At 38.5% G+C, this 22,637-nt stretch overlaps 1 protein-coding gene across 5 annotated transcripts in view; it reads right to left on the reverse strand.

Moving 5' to 3' along the window:
- Positions 1-22,637, reverse strand: part of NASP (nuclear autoantigenic sperm protein) — a 53,022-nt gene that overhangs the window by 7,319 nt on the left and 23,066 nt on the right. For 3 of the 5 annotated variants that reach the window (XM_070260050.1, XM_070260051.1, XM_023630973.2), the window contains 4 exons: positions 9,302-9,352; positions 5,284-5,394; positions 3,536-3,616; positions 2,487-2,596 (listed from right to left, as the gene is read on the reverse strand). In XM_070260050.1, coding sequence (XP_070116151.1) covers positions 2,487-2,596; positions 3,536-3,616; positions 5,284-5,394; positions 9,302-9,352 — 353 coding nt within the window. Of the gene's footprint in view, positions 1-792; positions 1,789-2,486; positions 2,597-3,535; positions 3,617-5,283; positions 5,395-9,301; positions 9,353-22,637 lie in introns of all 5 variants that reach the window. The other 2 variants (XM_070260048.1, XM_070260049.1) reach the window with 1 other exon arrangement.

The raw sequence follows: 22,637 nt of genomic DNA on the forward strand, positions 1-22,637 counted from the left end.
TACTAATTAGAGGCTTATACATCTTGATGAAACTGAATCACAATTAGACCAATAATCCTACACAAAGCAGCCATACTTCATAGCATTCTAAGTAACAGAAACGAGTTTAACAGCCAAAGCAAGCATGAAATGGCGGGGAAAGAGCAAGAGGGCTAATGGTTAAGTTTTTTGTTATCTTTTGGAAGGGGCTAATTTAACTAATGTGAATAAGCCTCTAAACCTCCCTGAAGACTAAAAGTAAAGAGCGTCACCAGAATTCTTTTGCTGTGGTGATAGAACATTCAAGAGTTAACTATCTTCACTTAAGTGGCATGCCTGCTTAAGTGTACCAATTCAGTGGATTCTACTGCTCTAATCCTGCTTCCTAAAGCAGAGAAAAGGAACCACATGAACAGTAAATAGAAAAATTCAGAGGCATGCAAGTGGACATCCATTCAGCATTCTCTGCCAGCCTAGCCCACAGTCTCCCTACCTCGCCCACAACCCAGCCACCTTTATTGGCTAGTATGGTGCAACAAGTTACTGATAGCTAGCCAAGTCTCAGAAATCACAGAGAAGGCCTATTTTGCAGTTAGTAAAAGCATTAGTTTATAAGCCAGCTAAAGAAGACTTGCTTTTCATTTAACTTCACAACTTATCACAACCTTCTTAAACTACCCCATTTTCATTTAGCTCTTTCCTAATCCAAAGGCAGACGGAAAATCCTGAATGGAAGGCTGACTTTTACCCAGGATTAGTGAGTCAAATCCAGAATGTACTCCACCCACTGCAGCTCTTGCATATCCCGGTTACCTTCACCCTCTTTCATCTGTTCTTCTCTCTCTTGTGTTTCTTCATTAGCAGCTATCTTAACTTTGTCTTCAGGGGATTTCTCAGTAGCCACCTGGGCTACCTCAGTCTCAACCTCATCTCCAGCTGCCTCAGACTCTTGTATCAACAGCTTAGTCTCCTCCTGGCTAGGAACAAACTCTGCCCTGACATTCTCCTCTAGTCCTGAGCCATTTTTTGTTTCTGTTGGTCCTTCTACATTAGTCTGTGGTTCAATAGGAGTCTGATCTCCTGCAGCTGACAGTCCATTGACTGTACCATCCTTAGGGAAAACCGTGGCCTCCTGCCCAGGCTTCTCAGAGACTTCTGATCCAGCTTCTGCAGCCTCTGTTGTCACCTCTGGTGACTCTTCAGCAGGAGGCACTTCTTGCCCTACCAGCTGCTCAAGAACAGCCTTTCTTGGATCATTTTCAGAGGCAGCTACCTGCTCCCTTGGCTCATCCCCCCCCATATCAACTGGCTTGACTGCTGGATCTATAGGCTCGGCTTCTACCTCCACTGCAGTGCACTGCTTTTCTAGAATTACAACAGGCTGCTCTTCTGATGCTTCTTTTGGTTTCTCCCCTATGCTCACAATTACTTCTCCCTGCTTCTCCTGACCTCCTTTTTCTCTGTACTCTTCTTGGACATAAGTTCCAAAACCTGGTTTTCCTTCCTCAGCATCTGATGCTGCCTGTTCTGGCTTCCCAGAAGTGACCTCAGCTTCCTTTAGTCCTGGTGCTGCTGCTCCTTTTGTCTCTTCAGTGGTTTCAGTTAACTGATCTGGAGTTGATTCAACTTTTTCCTGTAGTTCCTCTGCAGGCTCACTTACATCCATATCCTCTCTTCCACCCTTCTCCATTTCAGTCTCCTGCTCTTTTTCAGTTTCAGGCTTTACCAGAGACTTGTCTTCTGTTTTTTTGCCTTCTTTCTCTCCCATGGCGTCATAAACCTGTTCTCTCAACTCTTCCCTTGCTTCCTCTACATGGTTAAAGAACATGAAGCATAAACATGTCTTCCAGTTTAATGATAAAGGCATAAATGGAAACTAAAAATACATTCCCTTTAAACTTTCAAACAGCCTGGCTTAAGTTTTAGCAGATGGCCTAAAAATTATCTGCCCCCTTGAGAAAAGCAAAGGGAAAAGTCCCAGATAGCAGAGCAACTTATTGCAAAAGAAACCCAAGCTCCTTAAACTACATATTGTTTTACTTGAGCATTCTGAATATCAGTTAGGTAAGAGATGCCAAGCTTTACATTCCCCTCTAAACATTATAGACCTCCATCTGATATGTGAAACTCTAGTAGCCAAACTCAGGTTAGAAACTGACATTTCTTAGACACAAAAAATGTAACAGGCTCCGAAAGCACTGCTATTAAACTAAGTGAGCTGCACAGACTTTTAAAAATTTGCATCAGAAAAATATTTAAGGTTGTTATAATATTTAAAACATCAATTTAAATAACCAGATTTATTTGGGAAATTAAGTTATCCTGTTACAAAAGCCCACTGTCAGTTTCAATAAGTGGCTACCTCAACTGCAGTCTCCACCAAATGCAGGTGTCACCCCGGGCATCTTAGGAAGAGACCATCCAGGATAGGGAGAGCCCTATTTTCATCACTTGTACATGAGAAATATACGTCGCATCTCTTGAATGTCACATGCAACTCCACATACCATCTATGTTATCATTATTTTCTACCAGAGATTCGTCTTCTGTTTTTTCTCCTTCCTCCTCTTCCACATGCACACCTTCCAGAGCATTTCCCAACACACCATTCTCCATTCTAGGAGAACAAAAGGAGAAAGCACCAAAGGTATGATGGCTAGAACCTAACAATTTTTGTAGTCCTATGTTATAAAAGCAATAGAAGAGTAAGCAAGTGCAGAAAACTTAAACTATAAGTACTCACGGCAAGAAAAGCAATGATCAAAACTATTAATATAAATTAAAGCTATAAGAGCACCGAAGGAAAGAAGCATACCCTTCATCCAGCCACCTTAAAAGCACTGATGACTCATGTCAAAAAAAAAAACATCAATATATATTCCCTTCACAATAGGGTCATAATATTTCCCCAAGTTCACATCCATCGACATTTCTCCACATGGCCAAAAACATTCTGGCAAGATTTTCATGACAAATCATCAGAATGCTCTACAAAATTAGAAAATTTACCAGAACTGAGATTAAGTAGATCACAGATTATTTGCTAGTTTGTGTACGCTCAATATATTTTATTCTGGTTAATAAATTCTGGTGGAAGATACGCCACAACTTTCCAACAGTTAAGACCACTTGTGAGTCTTATTTACTAGATATTCTCACATGCGAGTGTTTTCAAATTGTCCTTCATTCAGTCCTTGTTAAACAGGATGATTGTTTTGGGATAAGAGTGCTTTTAAAGGTTTTCTCTCTGTATCGGACTTTGATAAATTATTGACCATTCACTAATGGAAAGACTTCTACCTCTAATGACCCCAAAAGTCAAAACCTAAGTATAACTTTGCTCTTAGCATCAAAATTCTAAAAACTTCATTTCAAAACTTCCATCAATATTTCATGTTCCTTCTACACTCCCTTTCTTAGTAAAACTGGTCTCACATAGCTCATGTGAAATCTCAAAGCTAGTAAACAATTTTAGCAAACAAAGAAACAGTTTGTAAATAGACCATTAAGGTGATGCAAAACATCCTACTTATAAACTGTAGCTTTAAAGACATACCTTGCCAACTCCAGAAGTGATTTCCCATAGAAAAAGAAGGCTTCTCCACACTCATTAGCAGTCTCTCCATACTTCTTACCTCTACAAAGAGAATAAAAATCTAAGATCTGAATTAACATCTACTCTAAAACATTTATTTCTGGTTCTTTAGTTATAGAATGACATTTCTTCAGTAACACATCCTTCTAGGAAACCAATACTCCCATCTTCTTGCTTTCACATCAAGGTCAAAGGGACTTTAAGAAACAGTGCATAAAGTTAACGTATATAAAAGCCTTTAAAAACAAATGCTTAGAAATACAAAGAGCACTATACATAAGTGTTAGCTATTAATATTTAGACAGAGAAGAGGGAGGGGGGAAAAAAATCACACGAGTGTGATAGATGGGAAGGAGGAGGTACTCTCTGGAGTAAGGAGACCAGCTTTCATGGAGTAAAGGAATGGCATAAGTCCACACAAAGTCAGGCCAACCAATGAACTTGAGTCTAGTGAGAGCAACTAGAGACACTAAGCAGGAAGTATGGTGATGAAGACTGTGTTTAAGGGTAGCCTACTAGATTAGAATAGTGTATCTCAAACTTTCCTCCTAAATACCCTTAATGGCAGGACAGTGAGAATATTGATCTCTCTAGGAATCTGGGAGGAATAAGCTAAGAATGTGTTTATTCGTGCTTAATCTCAAGAACTTGGACTTTAATATTTTACACTGTAGGATAACCATACATTTTAATATAAAAATACCTAAATACTTAGCATCAGATAAAATCTGGGCTCTACTCTTAGCACACCACTGAATGAATATCAGAGCCCCAGTTCTTCAGGCCCAAGTGGTAAGAAACAAAGAGGCCAGAGGCCAGGAATCAAACAAGAGATTATTGCAGACATCCAAGAATGAGATTCTGTTCTAGATGTTGGGAGAGGGAGTGGAGGCTGGGAAAAGAATGGACTGATGACCCTGACTGACTGAAAAGAAGAAATAAAAAAGCCAGAGGCTTTAAACCATAGTGAGCCTCAAACTTGAAACCCAGATTTATTCTAAGCCTTTATTTTATAAGGAAGATGCCTTCAACACAACCGTATATAGTGTAATCAACTAATTAGGAAACATGACTAACTTCAACTGCTATTGCTAATAGTATCTTAGAGGAAAACTAGCTCAAACCGAGTCATAGGCTAAAAGGCTATTGCTTAAAGATTTAACTTATACGTTTTCTGTCTCAACTCCAGAGATACATTAGAGTCTTTGGTTACAATAAATCACTTTTGAGGCACTAACATTAACCTGTCCCCCGAAGATATAGATATATATGGCCACCTGGTAGTAACTGCCAACTTCCAGTAGTTGCAACAGATAAGAAAGGTGTTTAAGAATCTATGAAAGATGCTGTGCTATTAGTAAATAGCATTAGTGGCAGGGTGACCACCATCATGGCTTGTTTGGGACAGAGGAGTTCCCCAAACACAGAACTTCCAGTGTTAAAATTGGAAAAGTCTCAGAACAAACCAGGACAAGTTGGTCACCCTGATCAGTGGCAAGAGGAAAACAAATTACCTTATTCAGGAAAAATCAAAGGCTGAAATGTTCAGTGCTTTGTAGGGTTTATAGTTAGTTACAGGAATAAACTCATAGGTGAAAAATAATCAAATCTTTTGAACTCTTGCTCTTCATTTTTTCCTCCACAAAACAACTTTTTATGACTTACGTTTATAAGAACATAGTATCACATCATGGCAAAACACTACTTACAAAAGACTGGCTGCTTCCTGGAATGCATTGACAGCTGCTGGAATATCCCCCATCACCAGATGTTTCTGTCCTAAACCCAATAGTTTCTTAGCTTCACTATCCACATCCAGACTGCAAGAAAAAGATTCAAGTGTCAAATACTTTTAAAATCAACACTTTTTCAATACCTGCTACATCTAAATAATAGTTTCTTTAATTTCTTTAAACCTCTGAACTACTCTGGCAAGGCTTAGCTAACCCACACTTATTTATCCCACACTACAAAAGCAAGAGAAATTTCAAAGGCAGTCTTCTCAGTTTGACTAAAATATTTTCTCTTAACAGTTTATCTACTCACAAAGTCTATATTGCATGTTACTCTAAATATTTGCTAATTAAGCAACAGATAAAGATGGAATCATAAAAGAACCATAAATTCATAAAGCAAGTTGTACTAGCATAAAGAAAAATTAAATCAAGAAACAAAAGGCGGTGATCTCAAGATCAAGACAATGTGGTATTGGCATAAATAAAAGCAAATAGATCAAATGGAACAGAATTTAAAAATAGATCCACATATATGGCCAACTGAAATTCTGACAACAGTCCCAAGCCAATTCAATGAGGAAAGAATAATCTTTTCAACAAATGGTGCTGGAATAATTGGATATCCACACGCAAAAAAGTGAACCCCACCCTTATCTCACATCATATACAAAAATTAACTTGAGGGCCGGGCCCAGTGGCACAGCGGTTAAGTGCGCACATTCCGCTTTGGCAGCCCGGGGTTCGCCAGTTCGGATCCCAGGTGCAGACATGGCACTGCTTGGCAAGCTATGCTGTGGAAGGCATCCCACATATAAAGTAGAGGAAGATGGGCACGGATGTTCGCTCAGGGCCGGTCTTCCTCAGCAAAAACAGGAGGATTGGCAGCAGATGTTAGCGCAGGACTAACCTTTCTCAAAAAAAAAAAAAAAAAAAAAAAACTAACTTGAAATGGATCATAGACTTTTTTTTTTTAAGATTTCTTTATTTTTTCCTTTTACTCCCCAAAGCCCCCCAGTACAATGTTGTATATTCTTCGTTGTGGGTCCTTCTAGTTGTGGCATGTGGGACGCTGCCTCAGTGTGGTTTGATGAGCAGTGCCATGTCCGCGCCCAGGATTCGAACCAACGAAACACTGGGCTGCCTGCAGCAGAGCGCGCAAACTTAACCACTCAGCCATGGGGCCAGCCCCAGATCATAGACTTTCTAAATCTAAGATTTAAAACCATAAAACTTCTAGAAGAAAATATGGGAGAAAAATCTTGGTAACTTTGAGTTTGGCAAATACATCTTAAATATGATGGAAAAAGCACGAACTATCAACTAGACAGACTATTAAAACTCCAAGAAAAATTCAATTTTTCATTCAAACAATCAAATGAGTGCTTTTCCTAAAGACAACAATCATTCCTACTTCAGTATGCAGATCTAGTAACCATATTTCCAATTTTGTCATACAAAATATAAAGCCATGAAGTGAAGGGCTGAGAATAAACTTAGCTTGAGGCACTTCATCACGAACATTCTTAAGTGAAACAGGTGTAGTATTTTATATCACGGACATTCCTACGTGAAACTGGTAAAGAACGACAAAAGAACTACTCATACTGTTTGGTGCCACTGCCTTGACTTATGTTAAGGGGCCAGCAGGTTTATCCACCATTGCTTTTGCACCGTTAGTGCCAATGTCAATACAGTAAAAAGGACAAATGGTGTTCCTTATTATGAAAATAGTTTTGATCTTGCAAAATCTCTGAAAGGGTCTCGGGGACCCAGCAGTGTACAGACTATACGTTGAGAACTGCTGAATAAGAGCATGGACTGACGTCCAAAAGAGAATATGTAGTACAGATTTATGGCAGAGTGTTAAGAAATTTCTCTTCCTATTGCTTACTCACTGAACAAACAAAAATAGAGGGGCTGGCCCTGTGGCCAAGTGGTTAAGTTCGTGTACTCCGCTTCGGCAGCCCAGGGTTTCGCTGCTTCGGATCCTGGGCACAGACATGGCACTGCTCGTCAGGCCATGCTGAGGCGGCGACCCATAACTAAAAAATATGCAACTATGTACTGGGGAGATTTGGGGAGAAAAAATCAGGAATAAATAAATAAAGTAGAATCATCAAGTAAGAGCAAGAAGAGAGGTGATGGTATTGAATGTTTAAGAAAATGTTAAGAAAAAGTCCTTCAGCAGAATGGGAAAATAAGTTGCTATAACTGCCAGATAGTACTAAATATCCACTTCAGGTCAATATGAATTTATAATGAGGCTAGTCATGCTTTTTCCTTTTTTGTTTTTGAGGAAGATTAGCCCTGAGCTAACTGCTGCCAATCCTCCACTTTTTGCTGAGGAAGACTGGCCCTGAGCAAACATCCGCGCCCATCTTCCTCTACTTTATATGTGAGACGCCTACCACAGCATGGCTTGTCAAGCGGTGCCATGTCTGCACCTGGGATCTGAAACGGCAAACCCCAGGCCGCAGAAGTGTAACGTGCAAACTTAACAGCTGTGCCACCGGGCCGGTCCCTAGTCATGCTTTCTCCAACCAACCTTCATGTTTGTCTCAGAATCAGTATCATCCTCTTCAAAAAATCATAAATGCTTATAATATTGCTAATTCCATATCAGCACTGTGTTGTAGGGGTCAGGTAGCCAAGCTCTATTTACACTTTATGCTCAGTCCAGAGATTTAAAAACTATGGTATATCCAAGAATAACCCTCTAAAAAGGTTACATGAATGTGTGTTTAGGACCAATCCTGAGTGGTACCCCTCCTTCCACAAAACCAGACTGACTCACAAATCATTACGTAGTATTTCTAGAAGACACAGTTTAAATAACCAAGATGAAAAGAGGATTTAAGACCACAACATGAAAAACATGAAATAATAAAACAAACAAAAAACCTAAAGATTCGTTAAAAACAGATGTGCAGATATTCTGCAGAAGGATGAAACAGATTTTAGAACAGTGATTCTCAACCTAAGTGAGCTTAAGAATTATCAGGAAGCTTTTCCAAAAGACACAAACCTGAATTCTATCTCAAGCTTAAATAAAATCTCTAGGGGTACAACCTAGGCACCTTACCTTTTGGATAAGCTTCCTAGTTAATTATGCTTACCTCTGGTTAAGAACTTTGGTCCCATCAAGATGAAGAAGTTATGCAGAAGTAGATATGGGCTCAATATAAAATTTAGAACTTTTAAACTAGAATAACAACAAAATTCAAAATGGCAATCTTACAAAATAGACACCTAAATCAGTAAAAGTATTCAAAGAAAAATAGGTTAGCATTTGCCAGGCATGTACTGAGTAAAGAGAAAAACTAAATAACTTTCACTTCTACTATTTTAAGCAAATGCAAAAACCCTGAAGATATCAATTGTCTGGACTCCATACTTTAAACTACAGACAAGTACCTTAATATTCAGTCTTGTTATCTATTAAATATAATGAAACGAACTGCCCTCAAGTTATATAGTTTATATTCCAGATAAAAATATAAAATTGGGGCCAGCCCCAGTGGCATAGCGGTTAGGTTCAGCGCACTCTGCTTCAGCAGCCCAGCTTTGGTACCCAGGCATGGACCTACACCACTCATCTGTCAATGGCCATGATGTGGTGGTGGCTCACAAACAAAAAGTGGAAGACTGGGGTGAGCCCCATGGCCGAGTGGTTAAGTTTGCATGCTCTGCTTCGGCAGCCCAGGGTTTCGCCGGTTCAAATCCTGGGCACGGACATGGCACCACTCATCACACCATGCTGAGGCGGCATCCCACATGCCACAAGTGGAAGGACCCACAACTAAAAATACACAACTATGTACCAGGGGGCTTTGGGGAGAAAAAGGAAAAATAAAAATCTTTAAAAAAATTTTTTTTTTAATTTTTAAAAAGTGGAAGATTGGCAGTAGATGTCAGGTCAGGGCGAATCTTCCTCAGCAAAATAAATAAATACACAAATAAATCTAAAATTGTACCATGTAAATAATCTTACCTCTCCACTTTATTTGCAGAGGTAGAAGGAGCAGGAGCATCATCTTCAATTCTGTAATGAAAAATTAAGGGGAAAAAAGTAAAAATGGAGGCTATTTTAAGCCTGGAAATTAAATAAAGAAAAACATAAAGCCAAAAGAGCTAATGCCCAAATGATATTAAGATCTTAAAAGTAATATTTACTGGACTATAACTAGTTTTTGGGTGGTGAACATGATGTAATCCGCACAGAATTCAAAATATATTATGATGTACATCCAAAAGCTGTATGATGTTATAATCCAATCTTACTGCAAAAAAAAAGTAATATTTACTTACACTATCAAACTTAATCCTTACCCATTAAATATCTGTTAAATGTTTATTTGCTAGGCATGAGAAATACTACAATAAATAAGACAGTCACATCCTCGCTTTGATCAGATGGAAGATTGGATTTATGATCAGATAGAAGAGAATGAAATATTTCTGTTATAATGCAACATTTGCATTCCTGAAAAATCTCATTCTGCAAAACTGCTCACTAAAAATAAGGTTTATGGTTCTAAAAAAGGAAGAAGCAAAGTTTCCCAGAACATTCATTTTTGAAAAATGCTAATAAATCTTTAAAACATTTCATAGTTGTGTTTACTGAAAAGATCTAGAAATAATGACCAACTCAGTAGAAATGAGTACCCTCTTGCAGCCAGACTGTGTTCCCGAAAATCCATTTCCCACTAATAGGAACCAATTATTGAGAAACAGTAAATCCTAAGCCAGGGCAGGGGAAGTACAAAGGTGAGTCTGGGACAATTTTGTGCCAGAAAGCAACAAAGCTATATCTAATATTACTTGGGATCATAACTACTTATGGTCATGCCAAAGGAATTATAACGCAAATACGGAGAATCTGAGGAAAGGCATAGGAAGAGTTCTTTGTACTATTTTTGCAACTTTTCTATAAATTTGACATGTTTCATAATAATTTACCAAAAAATTACAAAAGCACACTCAGGAGCCACCCTGAATAAAATCCCACTAGCCAAGAGAGTCAATTTGAGCATTGACAAAGATAACTAAAACGGACTGAAAAACTTTGAACGTATTTAAATCAATGAGTTTTCAATGATACAAACAAAAACAAAAAAATTATTAGTCATCTTTGGAGAAAGACAAGAGACCACTGAATTATTTTGAAAATTAAAAATGAGCGGGAAGAATTATTTACCTTTTCTTTACAATACAATTGTACCTTAGGTAGGTTTTAAGACAGGGTTGACTTAAGTTATTACTAAGGAACCCTATATATTGACACCATGAACTTGATATTAATTTAAATCTTTGCCATTTTTACCTGCTCCACCACTGGTTTTCACCTCTATCCCAAAGGCAATATTCAGACAAGGACATATATCATTTGTATGTGTGCCCCCAAAGCACACCAGAGCTTAAATCAAGAACCACTACATCTCAAATGAGCGCCAAAAGTGCTGTTAGCTGTGGTGAAATAGAGAAAAGGGAAGCACAGCGGGGAAGGGGTAACTTTACTACCAAGTACTAATAACACCTCAGAAGGAATAAATTAGAAGTGGAATACAGAGAGCAAGAGAGCTACAAGCGTGAGAGAAGAGAAAAAGCTGTAGGAGAGAACAGGGCTCTCCAGTAGACATTTCTGAAAACGCCCCAAAAAGTTAAAATATACACACACAAACAGGACAGAGTCAATTAGTTTTACATATTTGGACTTTCTTATTTAGCTACACCAAACTTATGAAAATAGATGTGCAATATATGCAATATGGATGAAACAAATGAACAATGAAAAGTTAGCTTGTTCAATTCAATAAATATTTAGTTAAACAGACATTTTAATACCTAGTATGTGCTAAGCATTGGAGAGTCTGCAAGAAAAACAGTTAAAGCAGAGGGGACAACTTGTTTAGAAGCACAGAGAAAGGCAGAGGAGAGGAGATTAAATGACTATTGGGGGAGTACTAGAGTCTGAGTTCTAGAACATGCTTTATAGACAACAAGTTGTCAGTTACTTTCAGCAGGATCCAAAATCTTTGCTCCCAACTACTGATCCTTTTGTGGATATTATACTGGTCTACTAGTTTGATGAAAAGCCCTAAGGAAAGGGGAAAAAATGGAGTTGAAAATAAGCAGAGACTTCACAGACAGAGCCACAGGGAGGAGGCATAATTTAAAAGGCAGTGCTTCCAGCTGCAGGTAAGCAAGCAGGCAATCTGCCCAGAACCCTGGAATGGCCTTGGATCTTTATCTACAAACACTTTCTATCATAGTATGTTCAAAATTTCACTAAGAGGTTATTCTGACCAAATCCTCTCAGAGCTTCTCAAGTTACCTGTGAGTGAAGGACTAGATTTTTTATTTCCAATGTGTAGCAGATGGGTTTTTATATAAGAGAAATGTCAAATATCAAATTTCTTTGTTTCAAAATGCTTACTCCAGATTTTTATACTTCTCTCTTTGCAGACCAGTAACAGAAAGTTCACAAACTAGCACAATGAAGTAGTAACACAAATGTCCCATAAGAGTATGAGTACTAAAAATAAACACATTAATGCTGCACATACATGCTACAAACATTCAGGCACCAGTGGCAACAGGAACACACGAAATGTTCTGTACCCCACACAGGTAAGGGGTGATGTGCAATACTATTTAACTTTCACTATTAGCCATGGTGGAAGTGAACAGGGACCAGACTCAGCCTCCCACCTCAAACAACTAAAAAGAACAGCCAAAATACATGAAACATTAGTTTTCAGACACTGAACAACTCGTAGCACAGGACAGTGATCTGAGAGAAGGCAAACAAATGAGGTGAACCCTACCAGTATCGCCAGCTTACCGCCTGGAGAGTTTTGTCCACAGCATACAGGAGGAAGCCAAACAGAGTCCATCTCACAGAAGTGAGGAGACAGAGTTCCAGGTTTGGGGAGGTCTAGGTGGCGGCAATTTACAGGACAGAATAGAGAGGAGAGAGCGAGCTCTAGAGATCTGCAGAGGGTTCCCTCCAGTCTTTATCTAAGTCCTGATCGGGTTATGCACAAGAAAAATGAGGCGTGGGAAAGAACCACCAGAAAGGAGTAGATGGAACAATCCTCAGAGATCATACAGGGTCTAGAATAACTCATGTTCCCATAGCCAGGGTAGACAGACCTGCTACCACACAGGGCATCAAGTACTACTTTAGCAATGGCACGAAAGACCATTCCAGACCTGCCTAACAAAACATAAAGGCAAACCTCAAAAGGACTGAGGTTACTGTTACTGTTTCCAAGAAAATGCATCTCAAACAAAGTCAAAATATATTCAAAGGAATAAAAAAAATTCTGTACCCAACAAACATTACAATATCTAATAAATTATATAAGTAAAAAAATTATCAGGCAAATAAAGAAGCAGGAAATTAAAATCCATAATGGAAAAAAAGTAACCAACAGAAAGAGACCCAAAAGTGACCTAGATGACAGAATTAGACAAGAACGTTAAAGCAATTATTTTAAATATACTCCACATGCTCAAGAATGTAAAGGAAAGCATTAGCATGATGATGAGAAAAATAAGATATTTTTTAAAAAGACCCAAACCAAACTGCTGGAGATGAAAAATACACTTTACAGGATTAACAATGATCAGACCCTGAAGAAAAAATTCATGAATTTAAGGATACAGCAGTAGAAACTATCCAAAATGAAAATATCGAGACTTGAAAAAAACAGAACAGAACTTTGTGAATGTGAGACACTAAGCAGACTAACATATGTTAACTGGATTCTCTGAAGGGATTGAGGGGGATGGAGTAGGAAGGAAAATATTTAAAGAAATGATGGCAAAAACAAAACAAAATAAAAACAAAGTTTTATTACTTTTATTTTCTTTTTGGTGACAGAGATTGGCCCTGAGCTAACACCTGTGCGAATCCTCCCCCATTTTCTATGTGGCATGCCGCCACAGCATGGCTCGATGAGCAGTGTGTAGGTCTGTGCCTGGGATCCAAACCCACAAACCCCAGGCTGCCAAGGCAGAGCACGCGAACAGAACCACTATGCAACCAGGCCAGCCCCTTAAAATATTTTTTTAAATTGGAGTATCTACCACTATGCTCACACAATCAGCTGAAGTTGAACAGGGACCAGTCACTTTAAGGGAGAAGAATTCACTACAATCCCCACCACTTCACTTTTTCCTATCTGGCCCTCTAGGCTTAACATTTCTCTTTCTTTTTTATTTTTTTTTTCTTTTTCTCCCCAAAGCCCCCCGGGTACATGGTTGTGTATTTTTAGTTGTGGGTCCTTCTAGTTTTGGAATGTGGGATGCCGCCTCAGCATGCCTTAACGAGTGGTGCGATGTCCGTGCCTGGGATTCGAACTGGTGAAACCCCGGGTGGAAGTGGAGTGTGCGAACTCAACCACTCAGCCACCAGGCCAGCCCCTATGCTTAACATTTCTAAGCACTGCTACAGAACACCAAACTGCTAAATACTGGTGACTGTTTGGAAATCAGAAAAGGAGGAAAGGGAGTCCAGAATTCTATTTCTGAGGTTGGGAAACAGTGCTATCCAACCAAAATAAGGTTTGAGAACAGGATTCATTAGTGAAAATTGAGGGGGTTACATATGCTGATTTTGAGGAACACCTAAATGGACAACGTTCAATACGCAATTCAGAGCAAACATTTGACTTCCAGACATAGCACATGCAGTACCTATTCTATTTTCATTCAGTTCTCTCAAAAAAAACTTGTGGCAGGTGGCAATATTCCTATAATCCCATTTTACAGAGAGGCAACTTGCCCAATTACACAGATGACTTAGTAACCTAATGACCCAATTATAACTCATACTCTATTCCAATTGCCTATTGACTTTCTGTATTCCCCATCAGGATTAAGCTCTAAGGAAAGAAACCACATCCACCTTATCCTAGCTGTATCCTAGCACCAAACACAAGGCCTGGCACCTAATCAATTATGTGCTAAAATAAGTGATCAATTCTGAATCACTAGGATAGGATTAGGGCAAGTGACTTTGCCACTTGGCAAGTGAGGTGCCTCAGTTTCCTCAACCATAATTAACAACACCTCTCTCATAAGATTTGTTTTGAAAATTAAATGAGAAAGTTCACAAAGTACTTTGTTCAATGCTTGACACATAAGGAGTCAATATATTCTAGCAATTATTAACAATGAAAGAACAGAGAGATAGGAAGAAATGGAGGTAGTATCAAAGGAAAACAAAATTAAGGAGGGAGTGTCTGGTATCAGATACAGCAAAAAGGTTAAGAACTAATGAGAAAGCTAAGAATGAAAAAGACAAATTTAGCATTTAGTGATCAATGATTACTTTCAGCGATGTTGTTCAAATGGCACAAAGTTTTCAAAAAGAAGTCAGATTGAGGCAGGTTGAACAAATGTGTATAATCTCAGAACACATCTGTCCTATTCTTTTGACCTAATGACCACAAGAAACTGAGATATTATTCACCTTCTCATCTCTAAAACCTAATGCATTAAAATATATATTAAATACATTGGTTAAATTAAGCAAACAGAAGGGAAGAAAATAGGGACTAGGAATGCAGACTCTTGTCTAAAGAAATTTGGCTATGAAGGGAAGAACCAAAGACAGGAGCTAAATAGAGATATGTGATAAAGAAAATGTTTTTAAATGCATCCACTTTAAGATGTTTGATTGCAGAGGAGACACTGCTATCTGAGGGGAAGGAGAGGAAGCATCAAGAAGAGACCAAACAGGTAGTTGCTGCTAGACAACTAGACATAAAAAGCAAATCTCCAAATTGTTTTATCTTCAAAATATTTTTTTCCTTCACATAAACCCTCACTCTGTGAAGAAATTATTCTATTCAGATTTTTCTTTTGGAAACTCTTAATTTCCACAAGAACTCTCAACTTCCAGCCATCTATTCTGTGTCTGCTAAAGCAGAGCAGCTGAATGAACATCTGAAGGAAACATACAACAGCACTGACTGGACTCATTTTAAATTCTGGCCACAAATCTAAAACAAGAACAACATTGGCAATCCTACCACATTCCTTAGAATATCTGTCACCCAAGTCTCCAAAATGACTCTTTCTCTCCTCAAATCTCCTATACCATACTCTACTCCCCAGTTACTTCTGGAGGATCTTATCTCACACTTCATTGAGCAAAAAGAACAATTAGGAAGGCTCCTTTCCTTAACCACCAAACCTAACTTGCTTGCATAGGTATCCATATCCTCTGCTATCCCTATTTAGATGAAGTTTCCCTGCTAAATCTTCATATAGCTGGTCCCTTTGTCATTCATATCTCATTGAGACAATCCATAATCACCCAATCTAAATACGCACCCAGTTACTCTGACATCACCGTAAAATAGGGTAAACTAAAATAATTATCTGCATAGCACTTTTTCACCAACATTCTCTAATCTATACGTTTATTGTCTTTATCCCAGTAGTGGAAGCTCCATTTGAGAGCAGAGACCTCTTATGTCTCCTTAACTAAGGTACCTCTAGTAACTAAAACAAATGCTCAACATACATAGGGAAAATATGCTTGTAACCGGGGAGGAAAGAAAACTGCTTCACAAAATTTTCCTAAAAGAATGAATCTTAGTTAACTTGTAGAAGCTCCCCACTACTGCCATCACGGGAAATGAGAAAACCAAGGGCGACAGCAGCAGCCAGAAACAGAATCCAGTTTTCCTGAGTCCTGATCATCATAGAAACTTAACATCATCTGTCATTCCCCCTAGAAAGTTTTAAGTTACCCTTACAAATAAATCCAAGTTCAATGTCCACCTATGATAGAATGGATAAAGTGTGGCATATTCAAACAATGGAGCACTATACTGCAGAAAGAAAGAAAACAGTACAAGAACATGTAATGTGGATCAATCTCATAATGTTGAGTATAAGAAGCCAAACATGACTACATACTGAACAATTCCATTTATATAAAGTTCAAAACCAGTAAAAACTAATCTGTGCTTTTACAAGTCAGAAGAGCTGCACTTGGTGGGAGGAGTATGACTAAAAGGGGGATTCCGGGTTCCATATAGTGTTTTGTTTCTAACTTCCCTTTATGAAAATTCACTCAGCCGTACATTTACCTTTTCTGCATTTTGTATTGTTATACTTCAATAAAATGTACTGAAAAACTGACAGGTAAATTTCTTTTTAAAAGTTCAATGATTTGCCTTGTACTTTTACCTAAAAGAAATTAATGTTGAAAAAGAACTATCTGGGGGCCAGCCCAGTAGTGCAGCAGTTAAGTCCGCCCATTAGGCTTCAGCAGCCCGGGGTTGATCTGTTTGGATCCCAGGTGCAGACCTACACACCGCTTGTCAAGCCAAGCTGTGGCAGGCATCCCACATATAAAGAAGAGGAAGAGGGGAATGGATGTTAGCTCAGGGCCAGTCTTCCTCAGCAAAAAGAGGACTGGCAGTGATTGTTAGCTCAGAGCTAATCTTCCTTAAAAAAAAAAAAAAAAACCTATCTAAAATTAAAAAGCAGGGATCTGCAATTAATAGAATTCTTTTGACTCAGGACATGGCTTCTTTCTGCCAACTAAAATTTCCACTGCATATTTAAATGGGAAAAACAAAAGGACCTCAGTTTTGGTTTTCTCGAGATGTTTCTTTGCAAATTTTATTATTTTCCACTAACTCCACAATTTATACTTGACCTTGTTAGTAACAAGGAACTGAAGGTTAAGAAGTAGAAGATTACGCATCATGGCTGATCATCAGGGAAATGCAAATCAAAACTACACTAAGATATCACCTTACACCCGTTAGAATGACAAAAATATCTAAAACTAATAGCAACAAATGTTGGAGAGGTTGCGGAGAAAAAGGAACCCTCATACACTGCTGGTGGGAATGCAAACTGGTGCAGCCACTATGGAAAACAGTATGGAGATTCCTCAAAAAACTAAACATAGAACTACCATACGATCCAGCCATCCCACTACTGGGTATTTATCCAAAGAGCCTGAAGTCAGCAACCTAAGTGCCCATCAACAGACGAATGGATAAAGAAGATGTGGTACATATATACAATGGAATACTACTCAGCTGCAAAACAGAACAAAATCATTCCATTTGCAATAACATGGATGGACCTTGAGAGAATTATGTTAAGTGAAATAAGCCAGCAAGAGAAAGATAATCTGTGTATGACTCCACTCATATGAGGAATTTAAAACTATGGACCAAGAACAGTTTAGTGGACACCAGGGGAAAGGTGGGGTGGGGGGTGGGCACAAAGGGTGAAGTGGTGCACCTACAACATGACTGACAAACATTAATGCACAATTGAAATTTCACAAGATTGTAACCTATCAATAACTCAATAAAAAAATAAAAATAAAAAAAAAGAATCACCAAAAAAAAAAAAAAAGTAGAGGATTACGAATCTTTATTTGAATGACCCCAAATATTAATTTTTTTTCCAGAAGGAAAAGTATTTCCCTTTCATTTGAAAAGCCAATTTTTTGTTCATCCCATGCTTATGATCTTTTTTGTGTGTGGTAAAAAAGACACAACATAAAATTTACCACCTTAGCCATTTTTAAGTATACACTTCAAAGGTATTAAAGTATATTCACATTTTTGTGACAACAATCTCCAGGACTTTTTCATCTTACAAATCTAAACCTTTATACTCAATAAAAAACAACTCCCTTTTTCCTCCTCCCCCCAGCCACTGGCAACCATCATTCTACCTTGTTTCTATGAATTTGACTACTTTAGATATCTCGTCTAAGTGGAAACACACCACTCGTCTTTTTGTAACTTTTTTGTGACTTATTCCACTTAGCATGATAGCCTCAAGATTCATCCACACTGAAGCACCAGAATTTCTTGATTTCGGGGCCGGCCTGGTGGCGCAGCGCTGAAGTTCACATGTTCCGCTTTGGCAGACCGGGGTTCGCCAGTTCGGATCCCGGATGCAGACATGGCACAGCTTGGCAAGCCCTGCTGTGGTAGGCATCCCACATATACTCAGAGGAAGATGGGCACGGATGTTAGCTCAGGGTCAGTCTTCCTCAACAAAAAGAGGAGGACTGGCAGCAGTTACCTCAGGGCTAATCTTCCTCCAAAAAAAAAAAAATTCCTCATTTAAAGACTGAATAATACTCAATTGTATGTATATACCACACTTTGCTTATCTATTCATCCATCAACGGGACATTTGGGTTGCTTCTAGACCTTAGCTATTGTGAATAGCACTGGTATGAATGTGGGCATGCAAATATATACATCTCTTCAAGATCCTGTTTTTAATTCTTTTGGATATATACCCAGAAGTGGGATTGCTGGATCATATATGGTAGTTCTACTTATAACTTTTGGAGAAATCCCCATACTATTTTCTATCATCCACCAACAGTATACAAGAGTTTCAATTTCTCCACATCCTTGCCAACACTGGCATTTTTTTTTTTTAAGGAGCCATCCTAATGCATGTGAGATATCTCATCCTGGTTTTGATTTACATCTCTTATTAGTGATGTTAATAAGCACCTTTTTATGTTTCTTGGCCATATGTCCGCTTTGGAGAAATGTCTAGTCAAGTACTTTGCTCATTTTTTTTTTTAAAGATTTTTTTTTTCTCCCCAAAGTCCCCCAGTACATAGTTGTATATTCTTCGTTGTGGATCCTTCTAGTTGTGGCACGTGGGACGCTGCCTCAGCATGGTCTGATGAGCAGTGCCATGTCCGCGCCCAGGATTCGAACCAACGAAACACTGGGCCGCCTGCAGCGGAGCACACGAACTTAACCACTCGGCCACAGGGCCAGCCCACTTTGATCTTTTTAATCGAATTATTTTATTTTTTTTGTTCTTGAGTTGTAGTTTTTAATATAGTTTTTAATATATTCTGGATATTACCCTTATCAAATGTATGATTCGCAAATATTTCCTCCCATTTCATTTTTTGCCTTCTCACTGTTGACTGTGCCCTGCAATGCACAAGTTTTTCAATTTGATGTAGTCTCATTTGCCTATTTTTGCTTTTGTTGCCTGTGCTCTTGGTGTCATAGCCAATAAATTACTGCCACGTCCAATGTCATGGAGCCTTTACCTTATGCTTTCTTTTGGAGTTTTATAGTTTCAGGTCTAACATTTAGGTCTTTAATCCATTTTCAGCTCATTTTTGTATATGGTGCAAGATCCTTAAGGTTCCAACTTCATTCTTTTGCATGCGTGTATCCAGTTTTCCCAACACCATTTATTGAAGGGACTGCCCTTTTCTCATTGAGTGGTCTTGGCATACTTGTCAAAGTTCATTTGACCATATGTGAGGATTTATTATTTCTAGGCTTTCTATTCTATTCCATTGGTTTATTTGTCTGTCTTATGCCAGTACCATAGTTTTGATTACAGAGCTTTGTAATGTTCTGAAATCAGGAAATGAGTCCTCCAACTCTGTTCTTTTTCAAAACTGTTTTGGCTATCGGGGGTCCCTTGAGATTCTATATGAATTTTATCATAAACTTTTCTATTTCCACAAAAAATGCCATTGGGATCTTGATAGGGATTGTGTTGAACCTGGAGATCTCTTTGGGTAGTGTGGACATCTTAACAATGTTAAGCATTCCAATTCACGAATAGGGGATGTCTCTTCATTTATTTCTGTCTTTAATTTCTTTCAGCAATGTTCTGTAGTTTTTACCACAAGTTTGTACAAGCCTTTCACCTGCTTGGTCAGTCTTATTCCTAAGTATTTTCTTCTTTTGATGGTATAGTAAATGGAACTGTTTCCTTTTCACATTGTTCATTATTAGTGTATAGAAACACAACTGATTTTTGTGTTGATTTAGTATCCTGCAACTTTGCTGAATTCATTTATTAGTTCTAACAGGTTTTTTGTGGAATCTTTAGGACGGAACTCAGTTTTTAAAGTGCTAAGTGAAGAATACTTTTAGGCATGCATATAAGCATTATCAAGGTGAATGGATGTGATGAGTAAACTGTCTTAAGAATATAAGATCATTCTCATCTCATTCAGAAATAATTTCAACATACTTATTCCATTTATTTTTCTGCCTTAACCTTTTCCCCTCACGTCAAAAAAGCACCTTGACATTATCAAATAACAGAATTCATCTAAAACAGTCTTCTAAAAATGGTAATTATTTGGAGGTCCACCAGAGGGACTCTTCCCACTTACACATTTGAGCTAATATACTGACCTAACTCCTCCACTTCACCAAAAAATAGGTACCCAGATATTTTGGTTCAATCTTTCACACAAACATATTCTAATTACAATGACATTAATTCATCATAAATCCACAAATCTACTCAAGAGGTTATCTTAATCTTAAACAGCAAAATACTAAGTACCAAAATAAGCCCCACACCAACACAGATGAAACAAACCAGGTGTGAAAACAGAAATGATAAACCCCAGAACTTTACTCTAAGGATTACTGAGCTAAACTGCTTGTTTGCATTTTGATATCTCTCCTCTAAAGCAACAAATAGGCAGCTCAGGAATTATTATAAGACAGCTAAGCCCAAAATTCAATGTATCACACAAGACTTCTTTCTGAGCTTTCTCATTCCTCCTGGTCACTGCAGTACAAACTGCTATGTTCTCTATCTTCTGAAACAAAGAAAAAGGTTAAGAATTAATTAGAAAGTTAATAATGACATGGACTGATTTAGCATTTAAACAATCATTGATTACCTTTAGCAAGGTTGTTTAAATGGCATGAGGAAACAGAAGCTAAATTGAAGCTTTTTACAGATGATAACACTGTGGTCCAACATCACTACTTAAGCAATGAAGCTGCTATCAAAATCAACTCTGAATTGAGGTTTATTTCTCATTCCATTCTTTCTCTCTACTGGTTTGGAAGTTATACATGTTTTTATTCTTTCAACGGTTGTACTGGAATTATAATGTGTATTCTTATGACAGTCTAAAATCAAGTCATCTTCTTTACCCTTCCCCTTAAAGGCTTCAACTCTGAATAGCCCCACCAACCAACTTAACTGAGGAATGCTGTCTTTATTGCTCTCAGACTAGCTAATTAGGTTTTCATGTCATTTCCTCTCAGGCAAGCTTTTTGGTAGGTAATGAGGGAATAAAAACTTGAAATACTAGAGTTTAATCCAGACTCTGCCACCAATTAATTTGTCAATTATTTCTCCATTCTAATCTTGGTTTTTCTCATCTACAAAAGGAAGATAACTACTTCACGGTATACTCACATAGATCAAAAAAAGACATTCAAGAAAGCACTCAAACATACAACTGCCCCCGAAAAAGCACTCAATACCCACAATCGCTCAGTTTCAGTTTGCAACTTAAGGTAGGAGGAACTTAAATGGTTTATTTTTCTTTCTAGACGTACATACGTAAACTTTCTCTGTCTATGACCTGCCAGGAAGCTGGAGACTAGTTCACTATTAACCTAACTTTGGCTAGACACAGATAACACCCGAAAATCTGCAAGAGATATTCAGTGCATGATTTTATCTTTAAAAAAAACATCGCTTTTATTAAGTACTGTAGAGGGCAAAGATTCCTCTAAGTGGAATCATGACTGCTCGAGTTGTCTAGCGCACCGAAAAATGGTCTCCTGAGCATCGCTCTCAAGCAAGGAGTTCTTTTTATAATAGATACCACACGACTCCCAAACCCAATCTATTCCAGTCCTCTCAAATCAACGGGTAGAGAGGTTGAAAATGAAGTTTGAAATTAAAATTGTATTTCCCAAGAGTTCCCAGACGATTCTGAGGTGGTTTGAGAACCACTGCTCAACATGAACCCACGGGGAAACGACCCAAAAAGTGGTTAAGTAGAGCATGTAAAGATAAGTAAACCTCTGGTAACTGCAAATGTACTAACAGAGTGTAAGCCCCTAAGAGGACCAACCATAAAAACCTCACAGCACCCTTTCCCTATAATTTATAGAGAAGGAAGCTAACTTCTAAAGTGCACAAGAGGAGGAAAAACATAAAACCAGGCCCCTAAAAAACAAGGGAAGATTGGGAAGTCAGACCTACTGGATGGAAAAGAGCACTTGCTTCCTCGAATTAACGGAGAGTTTCCCCTCACTGTTCAAGAAATGCCTTATGTCTTGTGAGGGGCCCTGTGCCGCCTTCAAAGCAGTCCTATCTTCTGCCCGGTCCTCCTACTACACTTCGCGCACACTGCTGCCCATTAACCTGGCAACCAAACACTAGCAGCTGCAAGTGAGGACCTCGACGCAGCGCTGGGGGAAGATGCTCGGCGTCCCGATAAAATCCCCCCGAAGCAGCCAAGTCTCTAGCCAACGCTCCCAAAGTCTAAAGAACCAAGATGCTCT

Source organism: Equus caballus, chromosome 2 (assembly GCF_041296265.1).
Source record: "Equus caballus isolate H_3958 breed thoroughbred chromosome 2, TB-T2T, whole genome shotgun sequence".
Classification (NCBI taxonomy): Eukaryota; Metazoa; Chordata; class Mammalia; order Perissodactyla; family Equidae; genus Equus; species Equus caballus.